Source organism: Marmota flaviventris, chromosome 1, assembly GCF_047511675.1.
Source record: "Marmota flaviventris isolate mMarFla1 chromosome 1, mMarFla1.hap1, whole genome shotgun sequence".
NCBI lineage: Eukaryota > Metazoa > Chordata > Mammalia > Rodentia > Sciuridae > Marmota > Marmota flaviventris.
In genome coordinates, this window is record NC_092498.1 from 192747528 (window position 1) to 192767275 (window position 19748).

Here is a 19748-nt window from a genome sequence, read left to right on the forward strand (position 1 = left end):
GAATGAGCATCCAAATATGTAAAGAAATCAACCTAAACAAACAAACAAACCGAAAAACCCTAAATAACCTGATTAAAAAATTACCAAAGAACCTGAATAGACATTGCTCCAAGGAAAACACCCAAATGTACAATATAAAAATGAAAATGCTCAACATCAATAATCATCATGTAAATGCAAATTAAAACCATAATGAGAGATCACTTACTTCACTAAATGGCTACTATATAAAAGACAAAAGGTTGCTGGTGAAGATGTAGAGAAAGGGAACCATTTGCACACCACTGGTGTGAATGTAAAGTAGTACAGCCATTGTGGAAAACAGTATGAAGTTTCTCCAAAAAATTAAAATAGAATACCATATGATCCAGTAGTCCCAGTAGGGAGTAACTATCTCAAAGACAATGAAAATTAGTATGTTGAACAACTCGTACCCCCATGTACTATGGCAACGTTATTCATAATAGCCAAGATATAAATCAATTTAAGTGTCCTTCAATGGTTGAGTATGGTATATATACACAATGAAATACTATTTAGCTTTAAAAAAGGAAACCCTGGGTGGGGGCTATAGCTCAGTGGTAGAGCACTTGCCTAGCATGTATGAGGCCCTGGGTTTGATCCTTAGCACAGCAAATAAATAAATAAATAGATAGATAGATAGATAGATAGATAGATTAGAAAACCCTGTCGTTTGTGACAACATGGATGAACCTGTAGGACAATATATTATGTGAAACAGGCCATGTAAAGAAAGACAACTATTAAATGATCTCACTTATATGTGGAGCATGATGAAGTCAAACCCAGAAACACAGAGTAAAGTGGTAGTTACCTGGGGCTGGGGGATTAGGGAAAGACTGGTTGAAGGACATAAAATTTCAGTTAGAAAAGAATAATAATTTCAAGAGGACAATGTACATCACAGTATCTTACAGTTAATAACAATATACTTGTTTTTTTTTTTTTTTGCAGTACTAGGAAATTAATGCAGTGTTGCTCTATCACTGAAATATGTTCCCAGTAAGGGTCTTGATAAGTTGCCCAAGCTAGCTTCCAGCTTGTGATCTTTCTGCCTCAAGCTCCTGAATAGCTGGATGTGCATCACATGCTTGGTCACCATGTACATATTAAATATTTGAAACTGCTGAGATTGGATTTTAAGTTTTCTCACCAAACACACACACACACACACACACAAAGTATGTGAGGTAATGCAAAAGTAATTTGACTCAGTCATTCCATAATTTCTCTCTTTCTCTCTCTCCACATACACACACACACACACACACACCAAAACATGTTGTATACTCTAAATATATACAAGTTTTACTTATTATTTAAAAAGTGAATTATAACTTTTAATATAAGATGTGGTTAGTTTTGTAGTAGCAGGCCTACCTAAATTATAGGATAGCACATAATATTCTGGATTCTTGAAGCCATGTACCTTCTATCAGTGTGAATAGCTGAAAGATGACTATGTTAAGTCAATAAATGAACAATGTATTCTTTTTAAGTTACCAACACTAATAACTGTATATATTCCTGAGCATAGTAGTAGATGTTGGTATTCCTAGCTACTTAGGACACTGAGGCAAATTCAAGGTGAACCTGGGCAATTTAGTGAGACTTAGAATCAAAATAAAATAAAAAGGGCTAGATGCGGTGATGCATGCCTATAATTCCAGTGACTCAGGAGGGTGAGGCAGGAGGATTACAACTCTGAGGCCAGTCTGGGCAATTCCTCAAGACTCTATCTCAAAATAAAAAATAAAAAGGGCTGGGAATGTAGCTCAGTGGTACAGCATATGACTAGCATACACAAGACCCTGAGTTCAATTCCCAGTAGATTAGGGGGAAAAAAAAGCAAGCATTTATTTGCCCTCTGTGACATTCAGTTGGTGCAGTGTCTTGACAATTTATAGTCATGCAAAATTTTAAAAAGGTGTCTCAGAATAGGCATATTTAATAATAGGTAAAATAATCACACACATATAATAATTTGAATGTTTTTAGTAGGGTACTGTATGAGGTTACATACATTCTAGAATTTCAATTATGCAAATATATACTCTTTCAAAGAAGGAAAAACAATTCGATTGCTAAGTGTGTGTAATTCTTCAATGTTTGTGAAAGCCAGAGTTCAGCAAAATTACATTTATTTAAAAACATTAGTAATTCAAATTAAAATTCCTGATTTTATACTGTTATTTCCCTCACTGATCACATGATAATACATGAGAGATATCACATTTTATGTAAACATCCTTTTTTTTTTTTAATCTGAAAGATCATTTCTCAATAAAGATATTTTCCCTCGGTCTTTTTGCTAGATCTAGAACAAGTTATCTGTGTTTTTCCATAGCCTGTTAAGATTTTAAAACTTAACCCTGTCACCCACCTGAAAGTTATTTATATTTTTGCAGAAAAACATAACATTTTCCTGCTATCCTAAAATATCTACTTAAGAGTTGAAGAGTGATTCCCCATATGGCTTTGCTACTGAAACTATACTTCTATGTATATTTATAAATAATTTAGGCTTTTAAAGAAACAGTTTGTGGTGCCAGTCTCCAGTACAATGTTTTCCAAAAGGAAAGCCCATTTTAATTTGTCTGTTTCCCATTTCACTATTCCCTTTAATTGTTTTCTTCAGCAACTTTATACTCTACCTCAAGTCACCTCTTATCCTTATTTCTTAAGCTGGTGATCTTCTTTTGCACTGGCCCATGAAACATCTCTATATACATTTTCTTTTTATAATATTTATTTTTTAGTTTTTGGTGGACACAACATCTTTATTTTTTATTTGTATGTGGTGCTGAGGATCGAACCCAGCATCCCGCGCATGCTAGGTGAGCACGCTACCGCTTGAGCCACATCCCCAGCCCCTCTATATACATTTTCAACAGTACTGGAATATCTACCACAGGTAGATGTAATTTATAGGTTATCATGTATTATAGAAAACAGTGATCTAATTATAAGTTTTATATTCCCAGGAACACTGAGCACAACGCCTTGGATACGAGTTCAAAAAACATTTCTCACTAATATCAAGTAAACTGTTTTTCTGCAGGTCACTTTTCAAAGTAAACAGATGGAATCCCTTTCATGAAGTAGTTTTGAGAAAATAACATTATGTTGAATGTATATCCACCCTGGTAAGAAACATAATTGTGATTTTCAGACACAACTGCATTCAGAAATGTAGGGGAAAACCAATCCTGGGCAGTAATGCTCATGGAAATATACTCGTGCAGAATAGAGCAGAAGATAAAAGACTTATGTAAGCATATATGCTTGTTATTTCCCTGACTTTAATCTCATTTGATACAGCTCACTAAAAAAACATCTTTGGCAAAGCATTCAGGAGGATCTTCTTTAATATTATATCACTTTTTCTTTTATATTAAATTGCATCATTTAAAATTACAAATTAGAATCCACCTACTTTTCACATAAATTATCTGGAAAATGTGTGCAAATAAAAACTGAGAAAGTTAATCTTAATTACAAATTTGGTGCACGTCAGAAACATCACATTGCAAAAATAGTTACTATTTTGGTTAAGGAAAATGGTACTGATATTAAGATTTGTTTGTTTACTAAAATATGTACTTAGGCAAAACTGGTATTTTGTCCAAAATGCCCATTAAAACTCCTAAGATTACAAATAAGAAAAAAAAGTATTGGGAAATCACAAACATAAAATTAGATAAGATTTTATAAAGCAAGTTTGCAATACCAGCTTAGTGTTAGATGGCCATATTGTGATGCCTTCTAAATGTATATCCCCAGTAAGCGTTCTCCAAAGGAGGAAGGACATTTGAGAAACATTTGAAATCAAATATGTGCATGCGTAAAAGGCTTACAAAGGTTAGTACTCGAATATAGATGCATACAAACATTATCTGAAACACTGCAGAGAGAGTTAAGAAAAGAAATAATGCAGATTAAAACAAAACAAAACAAAAAAACCTTGGAGCTCCAAAAAGAGTGAAGATGGTCCCGAAGTGCTGGCTTGACTGTCTGTAAGTTCATAAAAACAAAACCCACTGATTGAACTGTTTCTCATGTGACAGAAATACAAATACTGACATAACTTTATCAATAAAATACTTCAATTTTTTACAATGTTTGCAAAAAACCTCAGTTTTTTACCTTCAGGCTTGGTGTCTGAGTCTGATCAACTGTAAATCTCATTAGAATATTAAACTGGAGATCATTTGGGAAAGATTCTCTGAAATAAGAACAAAGCAAACAAAAAAATTAAGTAAACAAGTATGCATTTAACAAATTTCATGCAAAAAAACTGCTTAATGCCAAAACATAATGTCATATGAAGTAGTATATATCTGTAGTACAGGCTACAATAAAAGCATTCTCAGAAGAATACAAACATTTGAATTTATGACCAGTATTGGGTTAAGAAGCAACATTATAATAAATAATAGTCTATCTTGCCTCAATAATAGATTTAAGAAGAAAAATGTACTCAATAGAAAGTTCAATAGTTTCAGACATTTCCCCCACACCTAAAATCTAAATTCCAGTTTCATTTCAACTCAGAAAATGGACATTTTGAAACAGTCACACATAGGAAAGTAGAAACATACCAATGGTTCAAAATCTTCTGAAGAGAGATTCTGAATATCTAAATGTATACTATGTTTTATTAACACTTAGGAAATACTTTCATATTTACATTAGATAAAATTAATCTTCAACCCTACTTTGCAGATATATCTTCAGTTGATCTTTAGTCAAAACTCCATGATGCAACTACAAATATCTTTTTTTTTTTTTGGGGGGCGGGGGGTGGTGGTACTAGAGACTTAACCCAGGGGCGCTTAACCACTGAGTCACATCTCTAGCCCTTTTTTATTTTTTATTTTGAGACAGGGTCTCATTAAGTTGCTTAGGTCCTTGCTTAGTTGCTGACACTGGCCTCAAACTTGTGATCTTCCTGCCTCAGCCTCCTCAACTGCTGGGATTACAGACAGTGTCACCATATCCAGCTTTTTCTTCTTTATTTGAGATGGGATCTCACTATGTTGCTCAGGCTGGTCTTGAACTCCTGGGCTCAAATAATCCTCCTGCCTCAGCATTCCCAGTTGCTGGGACTACAGGTGCATATAATATGCCTAGTTCTAGATTAATCCTAATTAAGATAAAATACAATCTTGAATTACTTGAACCAATAAAATTTTTACAAAATAAATAAAAGGTTTGATCTAAGAAACAATGTTGTATTAAATATACCATGTAATTGGTGAAAATTAACAATTTTCAGGTGTTTCTACAGAATAAATTATTTGAAAGATCTCAGAAATTAAATTTTAACATAAAGATTAAATATTACTTATTATTAGGTAAACTTGAAATACATGCAAAAAATATTACCTTGTAACATCTAGGGCTTTCTGAACTTTTGCCTGAACAGACCCAAGCAAATCAGCACCCATTTTTTTAAGTAGTTGTGTCAGCAGTACAAATAACCAATCTTGAAGATCATCTTTGTGGACTTGTATAAAATCTACTAGAGTCTCCAAAAACATGCTGAATACCTATAATAGATAAAGGGGAGAGGTGGGAAGAAAAACGAGGAAATATTGATCTCTATGCTCAGTTCAAAACTGAAAATAGAAGGGAATACAGGAATCAGAGGCACAGCGATTGGCAGCCAAGCGGAAAAACAATCTCTCTTGCTTTTCATTGGACTCTGTGATACAAGAGTACATTTGAATCGTTATCCAACTTCTGCAGAAGTTCAACAATTAGCTATTCCATGCAGCATCACTTGGTAAAGAAATTTGGCCATAATGGCTGGCACACCTAATGTAATCAATGATGCCACAGCTTAAGCTACTTAAACTAAAAATCTATTTTATACAAAATATAGGGGAAGGATCTATAGTCTCACTAACTCTCAGCTTTTTGCAAGCGTGGCATTGAGTTAATTAGAGAATGACTATACTAACAGCTACCTAAGGTATAAAATTTACATAACATAATGAATTTACATAACATAAGAGAATCCTCAGATTTCTCAAAATGACAATTGTCACAAACTTTCTGGCATGAAATCTGTTATTTACTAAAACTGCCCCAAAAGTAATTTTAAATGACCTGTGATAAATAAAACTGTACTTAAAGTCAAATAAATTCAAGATAAAAGCCTACATCTAAATTTTAGTGGATTTTTTAAAAGGTCCTAGATGGCATGCCATCAGTCTTCATTTATGCTGTGTGTGGTGGGGAGGGCTTTATAAGTGGTTCTAACATTAATCTATCTGTTTAAAAAAATTTTTAAGTGAAAAAATTTTAAGGTGCAGAGAAACTACTATCAATACATGATGTATCTCACTGAAGTACGTATGAAAAGCAATCCATCACAAGGTTTTATCTGTTTACAAGAAATCCAATATCATACTAAAAAAATTATTTCAAGGTAAAGAGGAAAACACTGTTAAGACTCTTAGTCATGATGACTTGAGACAAATTATAATCAAAACAGATGATTAAAACTATGGTTTTTAAAATACTCAATATCCAAAGTAACTATACTAATTTGAGAATTAAGAGTTTGAAGGATTTTCTCTATTAGAACTATAAGCTTTAACATTCGAATCTTAGTATTCAGGAATTTTGTGAAATGTTTGGTAGCTTGAAAGCAGCTGCTTTCAAATAGGAGTCATCTACACTTCAGACACTGGCAAACACTACAAATCAAGGTTTCTTCCTCCCCGCCAAAGCTAGTTTACCAATATGTAACTGTTTTTTATTCTGTGGATCACTTTTACTCTTGTTTAAATTCTTCCCTATTTTCTTAAGGATTCCAACCTGAAACTTTTCCATATGAAAACCCATTTAGAAAGTCATAAGATAGAAAAATGCCTAAGTCGACTCTCCCATTTTATGTATAAGGAAACAGAGAACTAGAAAATGTGAGTTACCCAGTTTCACAGCTAGTCAATGGGTCAAGACTTAGCTAGGTCACTTGGTTTTCAGTTGTATTTTATCTACTCTATTAATTAAACTCTAGTGGCTTTTCCCTCAATTTGATTTCCTCTAACCCTAATGTTCTAATAATCATTTCTCCAAGGAAGAGTCAATTTTATTCCCTTTTAAGTCTAATTTTTCAGTTCCATATTTTTGCTCTCTAACGTGTACTCTCCTCTATTTACTCTTTCATTTTTTACCTAGATCCTTTACTGCCACATGCAGAAGACACCATTCCAGGAGCTCCTCTTTCAGCTTCCACCCTATTGCTCCCACTAATTATCTTCTAATTGTGGTATGCAATAGCTTTCTCCTAGGTAAAGTATGGTTGGCCATTCTGTAGCTTGACATTTCTTGCCTCTTAGTATTTCCCTTCTTTTTCTTTTTGCAGGCATTGTCCTTTTGCATCCTAAATGTCTTCATTCTGATTTGTTCTTCATCCCAAGTGTGACCTCCTTGACTGGGCCTCTCTGATTCTATGAGGCTCCAGATCTCTAGAACTGCTCTCTTTTGGTCTTCCCCAAATCTGTTTATCATAGCACTGTTGTAGGCACCAAGCACTTCTGATTTTATGTCTGGATTATTGCAGTAGCCCGACTCTAGCCTTCATATTTTCTATATATCAAGGGTCATCAAATCATTTCTGTAACAGGCCACACATATTTGAGGCTTTACAAGCCATAGGGTCTTGCAACTACTCAACTCCATTGTAGCACAGCCACAGTTGTGTTCCAATAGAACTTTCAAAAGTAGGCAGCACGAGAGGTTTGGCCTGCAGGCTGTGTTTTTCAATGCATGCTTCTTTCTTACCATCAGATTATGACAGTTTGTAATAGAAACAAAATTCTTAAACATCTCCCATTGTCTATAGGATAATATCTCAAACCCTTATATAAAATTGTCTACAGGATAATGTCTCAAACCCTTATATAAAGTTCTAACTCTCTAAACTGGACTATCCAGTAAAATAAGACCCTTTATTCCTCCACTTTCATTCACATCTCACATGACTCCAATTTTCTCCTATTCCTGTTCATACCTCCAGCTTGCTTACATATAGTATGTGATTCCCTACTCAAGCTCCAGCCAAGAAGCTTCTTAGGCTACTTTAGATAAGAGCCACTGATCCTTCCTACTTGGAATTCATAGTGGGATTAGCTATTTTTGATGCTATTTAACTTTTTGTCTATATTATCATCCCATCTGGAATATATATTATTATAGAATAAAGACTATACTTTTATACAGTCCTATATCATCAATGGAACCAAGTCCAAAGTTACCTAAAAAGTTTTCAATGAAAATAAGTATTTTCTCTTAAGCAAAATTTACCCTGTAATTAGTAGTAAAGACCTGTTCCTCCTAGAATCAAGACTTTCCATTCATTCTAGTGAAGATTAACTTGTTTTTCTTTCCTATAAACTTTCTGGCACTACCCACTTTCTTCATTGGACTCATGCTAGCCATTCCTGGAAGGCTCTTTCTTCTCATGCTGACATAGCCAAGGTTTATGTTTCCATCAAGATCTTAACTGTTATTTCCTTCAAGAAGACTTCTCTAAGTGTCTGAATAGAAATTTCTTTTGGTTAGATATAACGTGAGTAGCCCAATAAAAATGTAGACATGGTATTTACAGCACTTTATATATAGAATTTTACCATAACCTTTCAAAAATATTTATATCCTATAACAGTTCTTAATAAATGATCATATATACACATACATATGCACATATATCCATATGCATAATATATTGGAAATTATACACAAATTTTTTTCTTCGATTTCCCTAACACAAAGAGTTTCTCTCAGGTGTTGATATTCTTCCATATCCTTGCCTAGAATTAAAGGAGAAAATGGATATGCTAATGTAACAGTAGGAATAAAAATTTCAAAAGAGAAAGCTGAGAATCAATGCTCCATAAATTGCTGTTTGCTTTTATGCAATGACATTAACAGACTATTAGGAAGTACATATGGGGACTCAGGGCCCAATTTTTTTTTTAAAATAATTATGAAACTGGGGAATTATTTTTAAACTTTCAATGGAATCAATTTATAATCCTACATATCTCACATCTGTAATTTGTTCAGAAAGAATTAAATATCTGAGCTATTACAATTGAGGCAGTATTTTCCTAAACTCACTTATATCTTAGGTGTGCCAGTCAAAAAAAGAACAGAAGAACATGATCAAATTAGATTAATTAGTAGATTAAAAAAGCACATCTCCAAACAGAATGACAGTTTGCATATAGCATTTCGTGGATTGCAAAGGGTCCAACACTGCATGAACTCTTTGGGAGAGAAAACAGAGAAAAAGGGTTAATTTCACAGTCATGCAGTAAAGTTAGGTTTCCAACAAATATTGAACCAACTTACTCTCTATTGAGAGTTCCAACACAGGGGACAGCATGCAAAAAGAAAAAAAGAAAAAAAAGAAAAACACACAAATTAGTCGCCATCAATGCAAAGTTCCTGTATGGAAGAAAAACACTTAGAAAATAAAAATGACAAATGTTTTTCAAAGTTTTATGATAAACTCAAAATAGTTTTGAAAACAAAGAGTTAAATGAATTACATGGGAGAAGAACATGATTTTCCTGTGTTTCTCTTTAACCTCCTGGCAAAGGAAATTTAAAAAAAAAGAGACAAAAGCTTTTCTTTTGTACATCGTACTATCCTTGAGGTTCAACAACTGGGAAAGAACCCGAGAATCACAAAACTCATTCCCAATTCTGAAAAGTGTCAGAATTGGGAATGAGTTTTCGTTTCTTATCCCCTTTTCCCCCAGAAGAAGTATTTTCACAAATTAAATAATTTCTGTAAGGACCTGGAACAATTACTATTCTTTGGAGGTTAAAAAAAAAAGTAACTGTTTATACTATCAATTTTTTAATTCTTCAGGTAAGATGTGTGACAGTCTCCTGCTCCAAGGACTATGAGAGCAGCTGTAGCTGCCTAAAATATTTATCAAAAGACCAGATGTCACTTTCTACATAAGGTACTCAACTGTGCCCCAAGTTAGTAGTAAAATTAAATTTCCTAGCAACCCAAGACTCAAAGGCATGATTCCAGAGGCAGAATCACAAAGACCATAAAAATCTAATTCATACTTTGGTGAAAGTGGCTCTTTTTGAAGAGCTACTTCAGTCAAATGCAAAAACCATATAGGATAACTTTTAGTATCTGATAATGCTTACACTTAAGGGGGAAAAAAATGTGTCCAGAGCAGTCAAAATAAAAATCTGCTCTGAATGCCTTAATTTTTAAAACTACTATACTGGTATATTCTAAGGGCTTTATATGTATTAACTCATTTAATCATCACCACAACATTATGAGGCATATATTACTATATATTCTGTTTTACAGATTAAGAAACCAAGGCACACACTGCTAATAAGTCCTAGAGACAGAATATGAACCCAAGCCATCTTGCTCCATATTCATACTTGTTATGTGTTGCACTGCCTCTCTTATAAAAACACTAAGAGGCTTTAAATAACATAATTTGCTACTTTGTGGTCTGTTACTATCCTACATATTTCATTGGTTAGATCACTTATCTTCTTATCTGCAGGCCCTCTTTATCTGCAGGTTCTGCATCAGTGGATTCAACTAACCACGGACTGAAAATACTTGGTGGAAAAAAAACTATATCTGTACTGAAGGTGTACATTTTTTCCCCTTGTCATTATTCTCCAAACAATAGAGTGTAACAACTATTTGCACAGCATTTACATGTATTTGTTATTATAAGTAAGCTAGAGATAATTTACAGTGTTTGGGAGGATGTATGTAGATTATATGCAAACATTGTGTTGCTTTATATAAGAGACTTAAGCATTTGCATATTTTGCAATCTGCTGAGTGTCCTGGAACCAATCCCCTACAGATACTGGGGGACAGCGATATGTAAAGTAAAAAGTTAATTTATCAAATTACAGAAATCAAAAAATTTCAACTTGCTAACTATATTTACTTTATTCATATTATTCCTGTTCCAGGAAATATCCTTCCTCTGTATTTAGAAACAATTCTTTTCCAGGCCTTCTTTTCTGGCATTTCTGTACTATATATTAGATACATCAAATATTTTGGTTGGATACAGACCTTTGGTTGGATACAAAAAGGGAAATATTATGGTGGCTGGAGCAGGTGGTCCTAGCTAAAAGGATAAGAACTGCTGCTCACAACTTGGTTCTTTAAGCATCCTGTTTCTGTTGGGCAAATGTGAGAACAACTTTTATTTTTTGGAGGAAGCCTGCAACTCCCTAAAACCTGCTAACATAAAGAGTGAAATGCCATTTCTTTTTTTTTTTCTTTTCCCCATGGTACATCAAGACTGAAGCCTTTTAATGTACATGGGGAAGTCCACTCATGGTATAAGGCATCTCCCAAACACACATAAAGGTCCATTCTAGGGGTAAGGCTTTATAAAGTTTCTGCCCCGTGAGCTTTGGTGATGGTTGAAGTTATAGAGAAGCAATTCTATCTAGTTCAGAGTGGTGATCTAATACAGACTTGAAGAAGATGTGCTATCTAAGCAGAGTCCTAAGAATGCTGCGTTGGGGAAGAAAGGAAAATATCCTCGATAGTGTGTTTCAAGTGAAAAGGAAAAGTACAAGGCACATTTGGGGAAATAAACAGTTTGGGCTGGGTTGACAGCAAAGAGGGAATACAAGCCAAAATGATAAGCTTTGGCTATTTCTTTAAGGATTTTTAAGATAGTAGAAAGGTTACTAGGGCACGCAGTATGGAGGATAATTTAGGGATGGAAGTGGGAGAGGTGGTGCAAATGGCAAAATATGAGCATGCCCCTGATTAGCAGTGAGAGTGGAGAGATATTCAGAGATGAATCAACAGGATCTAGTGGAAGTTCTAGAATAATGATCAATTCCTCACTTGAGTAATGGTGGTATCAGATAATCAGATAAAGCAATGCAGGAGGAAGAGTAGTATTGAGGCTGAAGATATAGTTGGTCTTCTGTGTTTTTGGATTCAGCATCCAAGGATTCAACAAACAAAGGATTGAAAAATATTTGGACAAAAACTGCTTCTGTACCCAACATGTACAGACATTTTTTTCTTGTCATTCCATAAATAATAAAGTATAACAACTATTTACCATATTGAATTGTAATCTGGGGATGTGAAATATAATGGGAGGACTGTATAGGTCATATACAAATACAATTCCATTTTATATCAATGCCTTGAGCATATGTGAATTTTGATATTCAAGGGGGTGGTGTGGGTGTGGAGTTGGTCCTGAAACCAATATTATAAAAAAACTGAGGGATAAATGAAGCCAATAGATATGTAATTAAATAAGTATAGGAGAAAAAACATGGGCTGGAAATATATTACACATCTGGAAGCTATTATGAAAGCAGGTAACAGAAGCTTCATATAAGGCAGAGAATGAAAGAAGAGGGCAAAATTCTACATGACACAAACATCACAGGACAAAAAGGAGAAAGAACCTCCTTCCATCTCAAAAGGAGGAAAGGTAGAAAGAATGGGCTGATGGTGAAGCTTGTTGGCTGGAGGCAAGAAATGGGAGTTTTGGCTAGATGGCTTCTATTTTCTTGGTAAGTTAAGAGGCAGGATACATGCTGGGGCATGGGATGTGTGAGGAGGTAAAGAGAGCTAAGAATTTTAGGAGAGAAAGTATCTGTCAGTCTACATGGAGGACAGAGGAAAAAACTGAGATGTAGAAGACTATCAGGCAATCACAGATCTGATATGAAGACTGCAGGAAAAGGCAGGGAGGTGTGCTTTCACTTAACCGGGCCAGCATACCATTATCCCTTCAGTAGTCCTGATTTTCAGCAAGGGACATGTGCTGCAAGAGCACAGGTTCCTGAATATATTTTTCTATTTTAGTGTCAATGACAATGAGTGAATCATATAGAACAGGGGTCAGCAAATTATGGACTTCAAGATAAGAATGATTTTTATAATTTTAAATGGCTTAAAATACAAGACCATTTAGTGACACATGAAAATTATATGAACACTCAAGTTTCAATGTTCATAAGTAAAGTTTTATGGCAACCCAGTTATATTCATCTGTTTACACACTATCATAAATACCTTCATGCTAAAAAGGCAGACTTAAATAACTGTGGGACAGAGGCTATAATGGCCTGAAAAGTCACAGACATTTACAGAAATTAACATCTGATCCCTAATAAGAATCAACAATGTATTTTGAAAGAAAAGGGTTTTTTGTTTGTTTTGTTTTTTTAAGTTTCTAGATCCTGAAAGATCAAACTGGTAGTACTTTATTGGCAGAATTAATCATGAACAATCATCAAAGAAAAACTAAACAAAAACAAAAATTTTTCCATTTCTTCACTGAACGGAATAAAAAAAACCCAACTCCTGGGCTGGGATTGTGGCTCAGTGGCAGAGCTCACATGTTATGAGGAGGCACTGGGTTCGATCCTCACACCACGTAAAAACAAATAAATAAAATAAAGGTACTATGTCTATCAAAATTTTAAAAAATTGAAAAAAAAATAAAAACAAAAAAACCCCCTACAAAAATCCAACCCCAAATAAACATACAAACAAAACCAGATGGGTCAGTCAATAAGAGAAAATTCTTTTTTTTTTTTTTTTTTTAAAGATCAAATAGGAAAGCTAAGTTTGTTTCTCTTTATCGCTGCACAGACACTGGCATCCAATTAACTTGCATTATTACCATTAAAAAATGGTCAAAAATTATGACCAAGAAATAAATTCAGCCTTGGTCTTATACTTTCCAGTAGCAACAAATTATACCATTTAGTGAAGATAGTTAACTAAATCTTCAAAGTTGAATAAATTGTCAATTAAAATGTTCCTTAAGGAAAAAGGCTCCTCCAGATAATTATCTCCCCTTTTGGCTTACCGTGCCAACTACTGACCAAAAGTTAATCTGTTTAGAATTTATAGAAATTTTTAGATTAAAGCAAGACCTACAACTGTAATTAGTGGTGGTGATATCAATATAAAATGGTAGAATTATCTACAGTTTGAAAATTACAAATTTTAAAACATTTTGGCCGACAAAGTGCTTGTTAAACATATTTTCATTTTTGCTTTTTAATGGGATCTTTTATTTTCAGATAAAATAAATATACCCCTGACAAAGGAGAATCTTTGGAAAATCTTGTTTTAAAGTGTAAGCAATTTATTTAAATAAGTATATGCCCAATAGGATTTAATCTTTAGTTAGATTTTAGTTTATGTATAAAGTGGGATTTTATATCTTTAAGGAGTGACATAAATAATAAAAATAGAAAAATAGAAAAAACCAAAATGATGTGTACAAAAATGAAGTGAAGATAATTAGAAAAAAAATAAAGTAGAATTCATTACTATTTTTCTTATAACTTCTTTGCTACATCTCTCATTAAGGTTAGACATACACCTGCATTTGACATCCTAAAGGAAGATACTTAAGTTTTACCACAGTCAAACACATTTCTGGAAACAAAATAACAACACATTTTTATAACATTATTATTTATTAAGATAAACCAAAATTTCATAGTGAACATGCCAATTACGCTTAAGTACTTAATCCAATATAGTTAAATCAACATTAAAGAGTGAACAAAGTTCTGAAAATTATGATTTTTATTCAATATGTAAAATGTTTCATTTTTATGTTACTATCAAACTACGGCTATAATCATATTTTGTGCTTTTCTGTTACTTAATGGCAATTCTTTTTTATAAAAACAGTTCTTTCAAGAAAAGAATAATGTTTAAATTATGGTTGTAATAATCATAGAAGAAAATTGAATAAAATGTCAGCAACTTTCTTAAACTTACCCCAATTATATTCTTCACAAATAGTGAAATATTCTTAATAATACAAAATATACTCACCCTGGCTAAATTATTATCTTACTCTCAATCTCTCTTCGGAGAAGCACAAATGATTACCAAAGAACAATTTCTAAATTATATATGATATTAAAAATTATGTTTAAAAATAATCACTACCCATTTTGGGGTAATAATAAAACAAAAGTGGTTACAGTTTTCTGCTATTTTACTTCTTTTTTGGGCACATATGAGTAAATAATCTTAAATACTAAAACATACCTTGCCATGAGGATCAGCAAACATTCTTGTAAAAATTTCACACAATCTTTTCAGTTCAACTCGACTGTAAAAGTAATAAAGTTGGGTAATTAATATCTTTCCATAAAATGAACTCATTTTAAAGTAACCTTTCATATAATTAAATTTCTTAACAACAATAAAAAGGTTAAGAGACATAACTCTCAAAAATTTGAAGTTTGGGATTTACAAGTCAGGGCTAAATACAAAGTTATAAAATGTGGCATTTTGCTATAACCTACACTAGCTTTAGGGTGGAAGTCACAAAAAGAAGTACACATGTATTTCATATTGTGGCAGGAAAAATAATACATGTGACATTCCTAATACATAATTTTAGTCACTCAGGAGCCAAAATCTTTCTAAACTCCGCTTACTCTTTTGCCACGTAAAAGAACATGCTGAACCTAATATTAAACTAATCCTGATGGGCCTGGGAATAATATTATGCTGATTTACTTCATGAAGTTGGATATAGGTAAATGAAACTGCATTAGGTAATACACAAATATTTACTTAAAATCATACAGGTTTAATAGGTCCTAAAATAAATACTCAACAGATATATCAAATCCTGATTTCACAGGTATCAAGTCAGAAGGTAGCCCACACTCAGAACCTATATAATTATCTGAAGACAGGGCTTTTTTTTTTGGTACCGGAGATTGAACTTAGGGGCACTCAACCACCAAGGCACCTCCTCAGCCCTATTTTGTATTTACAGACTAGGTCTCACTGAGTTGCTTAGCACCTTGCTTTTGCTAAAGGTGGCTTTGAACTCCCAATTCTCTTGACTTAGCCTCCCAAGCAGCTGGGATTACAGGTCTGCGTCATGGTGCCAGGTCCTTTTGATTTCTCGAGACAGGTTCTCGCAAGTTTCTTAGGGCCTTACTGAGTTGCTGAGGCTGGGTTTAAACTAAGCATCTGCCTACCTCAGCCTCCTGAGCCACTGGGCTTAAGATAGGTTTTTAAAGGGCCGAACTATAAATATTTAAAACATTATATGGACAAAGACAATGAAGGATATGGGGAGGGGGTGGGGGAAGCAAGACAAATCCAATGGGAAAGGAATGAAAATCCTAAAACCCATAGTCAAAATAAACTTCTGTCCTAAAAGAAATTCATTCCAGGGCTGGTGTTGCGGCTCAGCGGTAGAGTGCTCACCTAGTGCATGAGAGGTGCTGGGTTCGATCCTCTGCACCACATAAAAATAAATAAATAAAATAAATGTATTGTGTCTACAACTAAAAGAATAAATACTTTAAAAATAAATGTTTAGGGCTGGGGATATAGCTCAGTTGGTAGAGTGCTTGCCTCACATGCACAAGGCCCTGGGTTCAATCCCAGCACCAAAAAAAAAAAAAAAAAAAAAAAAGAAAGAAATTCACTCCAATTTCGTTTTATATTCTAGATCATAATACACAGCGTCACACTTACATGAACACTAAGAATATATCTTCATTTCTGAATAAGCATAAGTATTCTTTCCTCTCATTGAAAGTTTATCAGGAAGAAATTTTGATATACCAGTCAACTTTATTATTATACACATTTTGCTATTTGTTCATTCTTTTTCTTTCACAGTTTTGGGGATCAAACAAACCCAGGGCTTTACATACACTAGGCAAGTAAGTGCCCACTAATCTACACCCTCAGGACTAATTTTTTAGTTTCTAAAATTGATAATTTTCATTTAATTTCTATTTGTGAATAAAGTTTCCTTTAAAATGCTTCACTAAACAGAGAAAACAAAATAATTTTTTTTTTTAGTAAATTATAATACAGATGGTTCTAAAGGACTGAGGCTTTGGAAAGACACTTTGATGCAAACTCTGAATTCAGGAAGCCTGTTGCTAAACTAGTATTTTTTAAGTGTTATTAAAAAAAAAAAAAAAGTAGACCACTATTGTTGCTGCGGAGCCTGGACGTCTCTTCTTTGGGTGCAGCCATGGTTACCTGGGACACGAATTCCCACTGCCTCTAAACCAGAAGTTTCCTGTCAATCAACTGCCTCCTGTACTGCTACTGCCATTGCTGCTGCCAGCCTGGGATTGCCTGGAGGTCTTCTTTCTTAGTGCTGCTACCACAAAAGAAACCTCTGCCCTGGATACAACTGAAGCCTACACCGCTGGGGACCCCCTGGTGACGCTGCCCCTGAAGCCTCTGTTACTGCTGACCAACAACCACCATCACTACTGCTGAGACCACGGCCTAGAGGACTGTGATGGCAGTGACTACAGGTTTGGTTGCACGTGGATGCACCCATTTTGGGACACCAGCTAGGGCCTCGGGCCTGGGTGCCATTGGGTTTACCACCACAAGAGTCTGGGGACTCTGGGCTGGGGATGTGGCTCAAGCGGTAGCGTGCTCGCCTGGCATGCGTGCGGCCCGGGTTCGATCCTCAGCACCACATACAAACAAAGATGTTGTGTCCGCCGAAAACTAAAAAAAAAAATAAATATTAAAATTCTCTCTCTTAAAAAAAAAAAAAAAAAAGAGTCTGGGGACTCCAGATGGAAGTTGCAGGTCCAATGTGAGGGTTTAGAGGAGACTGGGGTCTTCCTGCTGAGAGTGCTGGTGGCCCTTGTCTTGATGCTGCATCTTGGGAGTTGGGGTTACTCCTTTGAATAGGTGTATCTGGGGTGGCCTCTCTGCAAATAGGAGCAGCATTGAGATCTTGGGACTACAGCATGGCCGAGCCTGATGTATCTGAAGCCCAGATCGGTGGGGCAGAGACTAGGTTTGCGAGGGCTGATCTGGGTTTGGTGATCCTGAGAGATGTCAGAGATTGGGCTGAGAAACTATAAAACAATGACAGAGACAGTGTGACTTTCCAGAAAGGTTTCTTTTCTTTTCTATTTTGATTCACTAATCTCTCCACCATACTTGGAACAGGATGTTTTTTATGCATCAGTGTGTGGACGACAATGATATATGAATGGGGTTTTACATTTTTGTTGTATTCTTATGTCTTTAATTTTTTTCTCTTTGTTCATATTTTTCTTCTTTCTTGTCTACTTTCTTGGATTTTCTTTCCAACTTTTCTGCAACCAGCAGCCAACCTCTGTCGGCTCCTCTTCCACTTTTCCTGTGAATTTTTACTTCTAGCTTCTCTCTTCCTCTCTCGTGAATACTGCATACTGTACTACCTCTGTTCTCTCACCTACCATTTGAAACTGTAAATCGTTTTAACAAATATTCTGTTTGTACTATAGATTGTTATTGAACTCTTCATTTTGGTTTAATATGAGAAAGCAGTAGATGCCTTAGTGGGAGATATTAGGTTTAAGGCTATATATTGTGTACACTGGGTGCTGTTGATACTGGTCTCACCAGTAAAGGGGGAAGCACTGAAAACCTTCAGGGACACTACAGGTCAACAGGGTAGAATTTATCCTGCCTTAGATCTGTACTTTTAAATGGGAAAACACAGTAACAACATGAAAAAAAAGGGAAAAAAGTGCCACCAAAAAACCAAGATGCTTCAATAACAGAAGCCACTGATAACACAGAAGAAGTATCCAAGAAGGAGTTCAGATTGTATATAGTTAAATTGATATATGAAGTAAAGGATAGTATAAGGTATAATCAAAGAAAAAATACAGGAAGTAAAAGACCACTTCAATAAAGAGAGACTGTGGAAAAACAAACCAAGCAAAAATCCTCGAAATGAAGCAATCAGTAAACCAAATTATAAATTCCATAGAAAGCATCATCAACAGACTAGACCACTTGGAAGACAGAACCTCAGACAATGAAGACAAAATATATAATATTGAAAGTAGAGTTGATCATGTGGAGAGATGGTAAGAAACCATGAACAGAATATACAAGAACTATGAGATAACATGAAAAGACCAAATATAAGAGTTATTGAAATAGATGAAGGATCAGAGACACAAACCAAAGGAATGCACGATCTTTTCAATGATATAATATCAGAAAATGTCCCAAACCTAAAGAGTGGAATGAAAAATCAAATACAAGACACTTACAGGACCCTAAATGTACAAAATTACAGCAGACCCACACCAAGACACGTTATAATGAAAATGACTAACACACAGAATAAAGATAAAATCTTAAAGGCTGTGAGAGAAAAAAAATCAAACTACATATAGGAGGAAATCAACTTGGATCTCAACTGATTTTTCAACTCAGATCCTCAAAGCTAGGAGGTCCTGAAATAATATATTTCAAGATTTGAAAGAAAACAGATGCCAACCAAGAATTTTATATCCAGCAAAATTAAGTTTCATAATTGAAGATGAAATTATAACATGATTAAAAAAATTATAAGAATTCATAACTAGGGGCTGGGGATGTGGCTCAAGCGGTAGCGAGCTCGTCTGGCATGCGTGCAGCCCGGGTTTGATCCTCAGCACCACATACAAACAAAGATGTTGTGTCTGCCGAAAACTAAAAAATAAATATTAAAATTCTCTCTCTCTCTCCCTCTCTCTCTCTTTTAAAAAAAAAAAAAAAGAATTCATAACTAGAAAGCCTACATTAGAGAGCATTCTCAACAAAATATTCCATGAAGATGAAGCCAGAAAAAAGGTGAAAACCAGCAAACGGAGGAGCTACACTAAAGGGACATTCAATCAACTAAG

General features: G+C 34.6%; 1 protein-coding gene across 9 annotated transcripts in view; it reads right to left on the bottom strand.

Annotated features, from left to right (window-relative positions):
* The window catches only part of Clasp2 (cytoplasmic linker associated protein 2), a 190960-nt gene that overhangs the window by 35892 nt on the left and 135320 nt on the right, over positions 1 to 19748 (bottom strand). For 7 of the 9 annotated variants that reach the window (XM_071619732.1, XM_034636296.2, XM_071619726.1 and 4 more), the window contains 4 exons: positions 15118 to 15181; positions 5410 to 5573; positions 4168 to 4246; positions 3985 to 4035 (listed from right to left, as the gene is read on the bottom strand). In XM_071619732.1, the coding sequence (XP_071475833.1) occupies positions 3985 to 4035; positions 4168 to 4246; positions 5410 to 5573; positions 15118 to 15181 (358 nt within the window). The remainder of the gene's footprint in view (positions 1 to 3984; positions 4036 to 4167; positions 4247 to 5409; positions 5574 to 15117; positions 15182 to 19748) is intronic. The other 2 variants (XM_071619729.1, XM_034636295.2) reach the window with 1 other exon arrangement.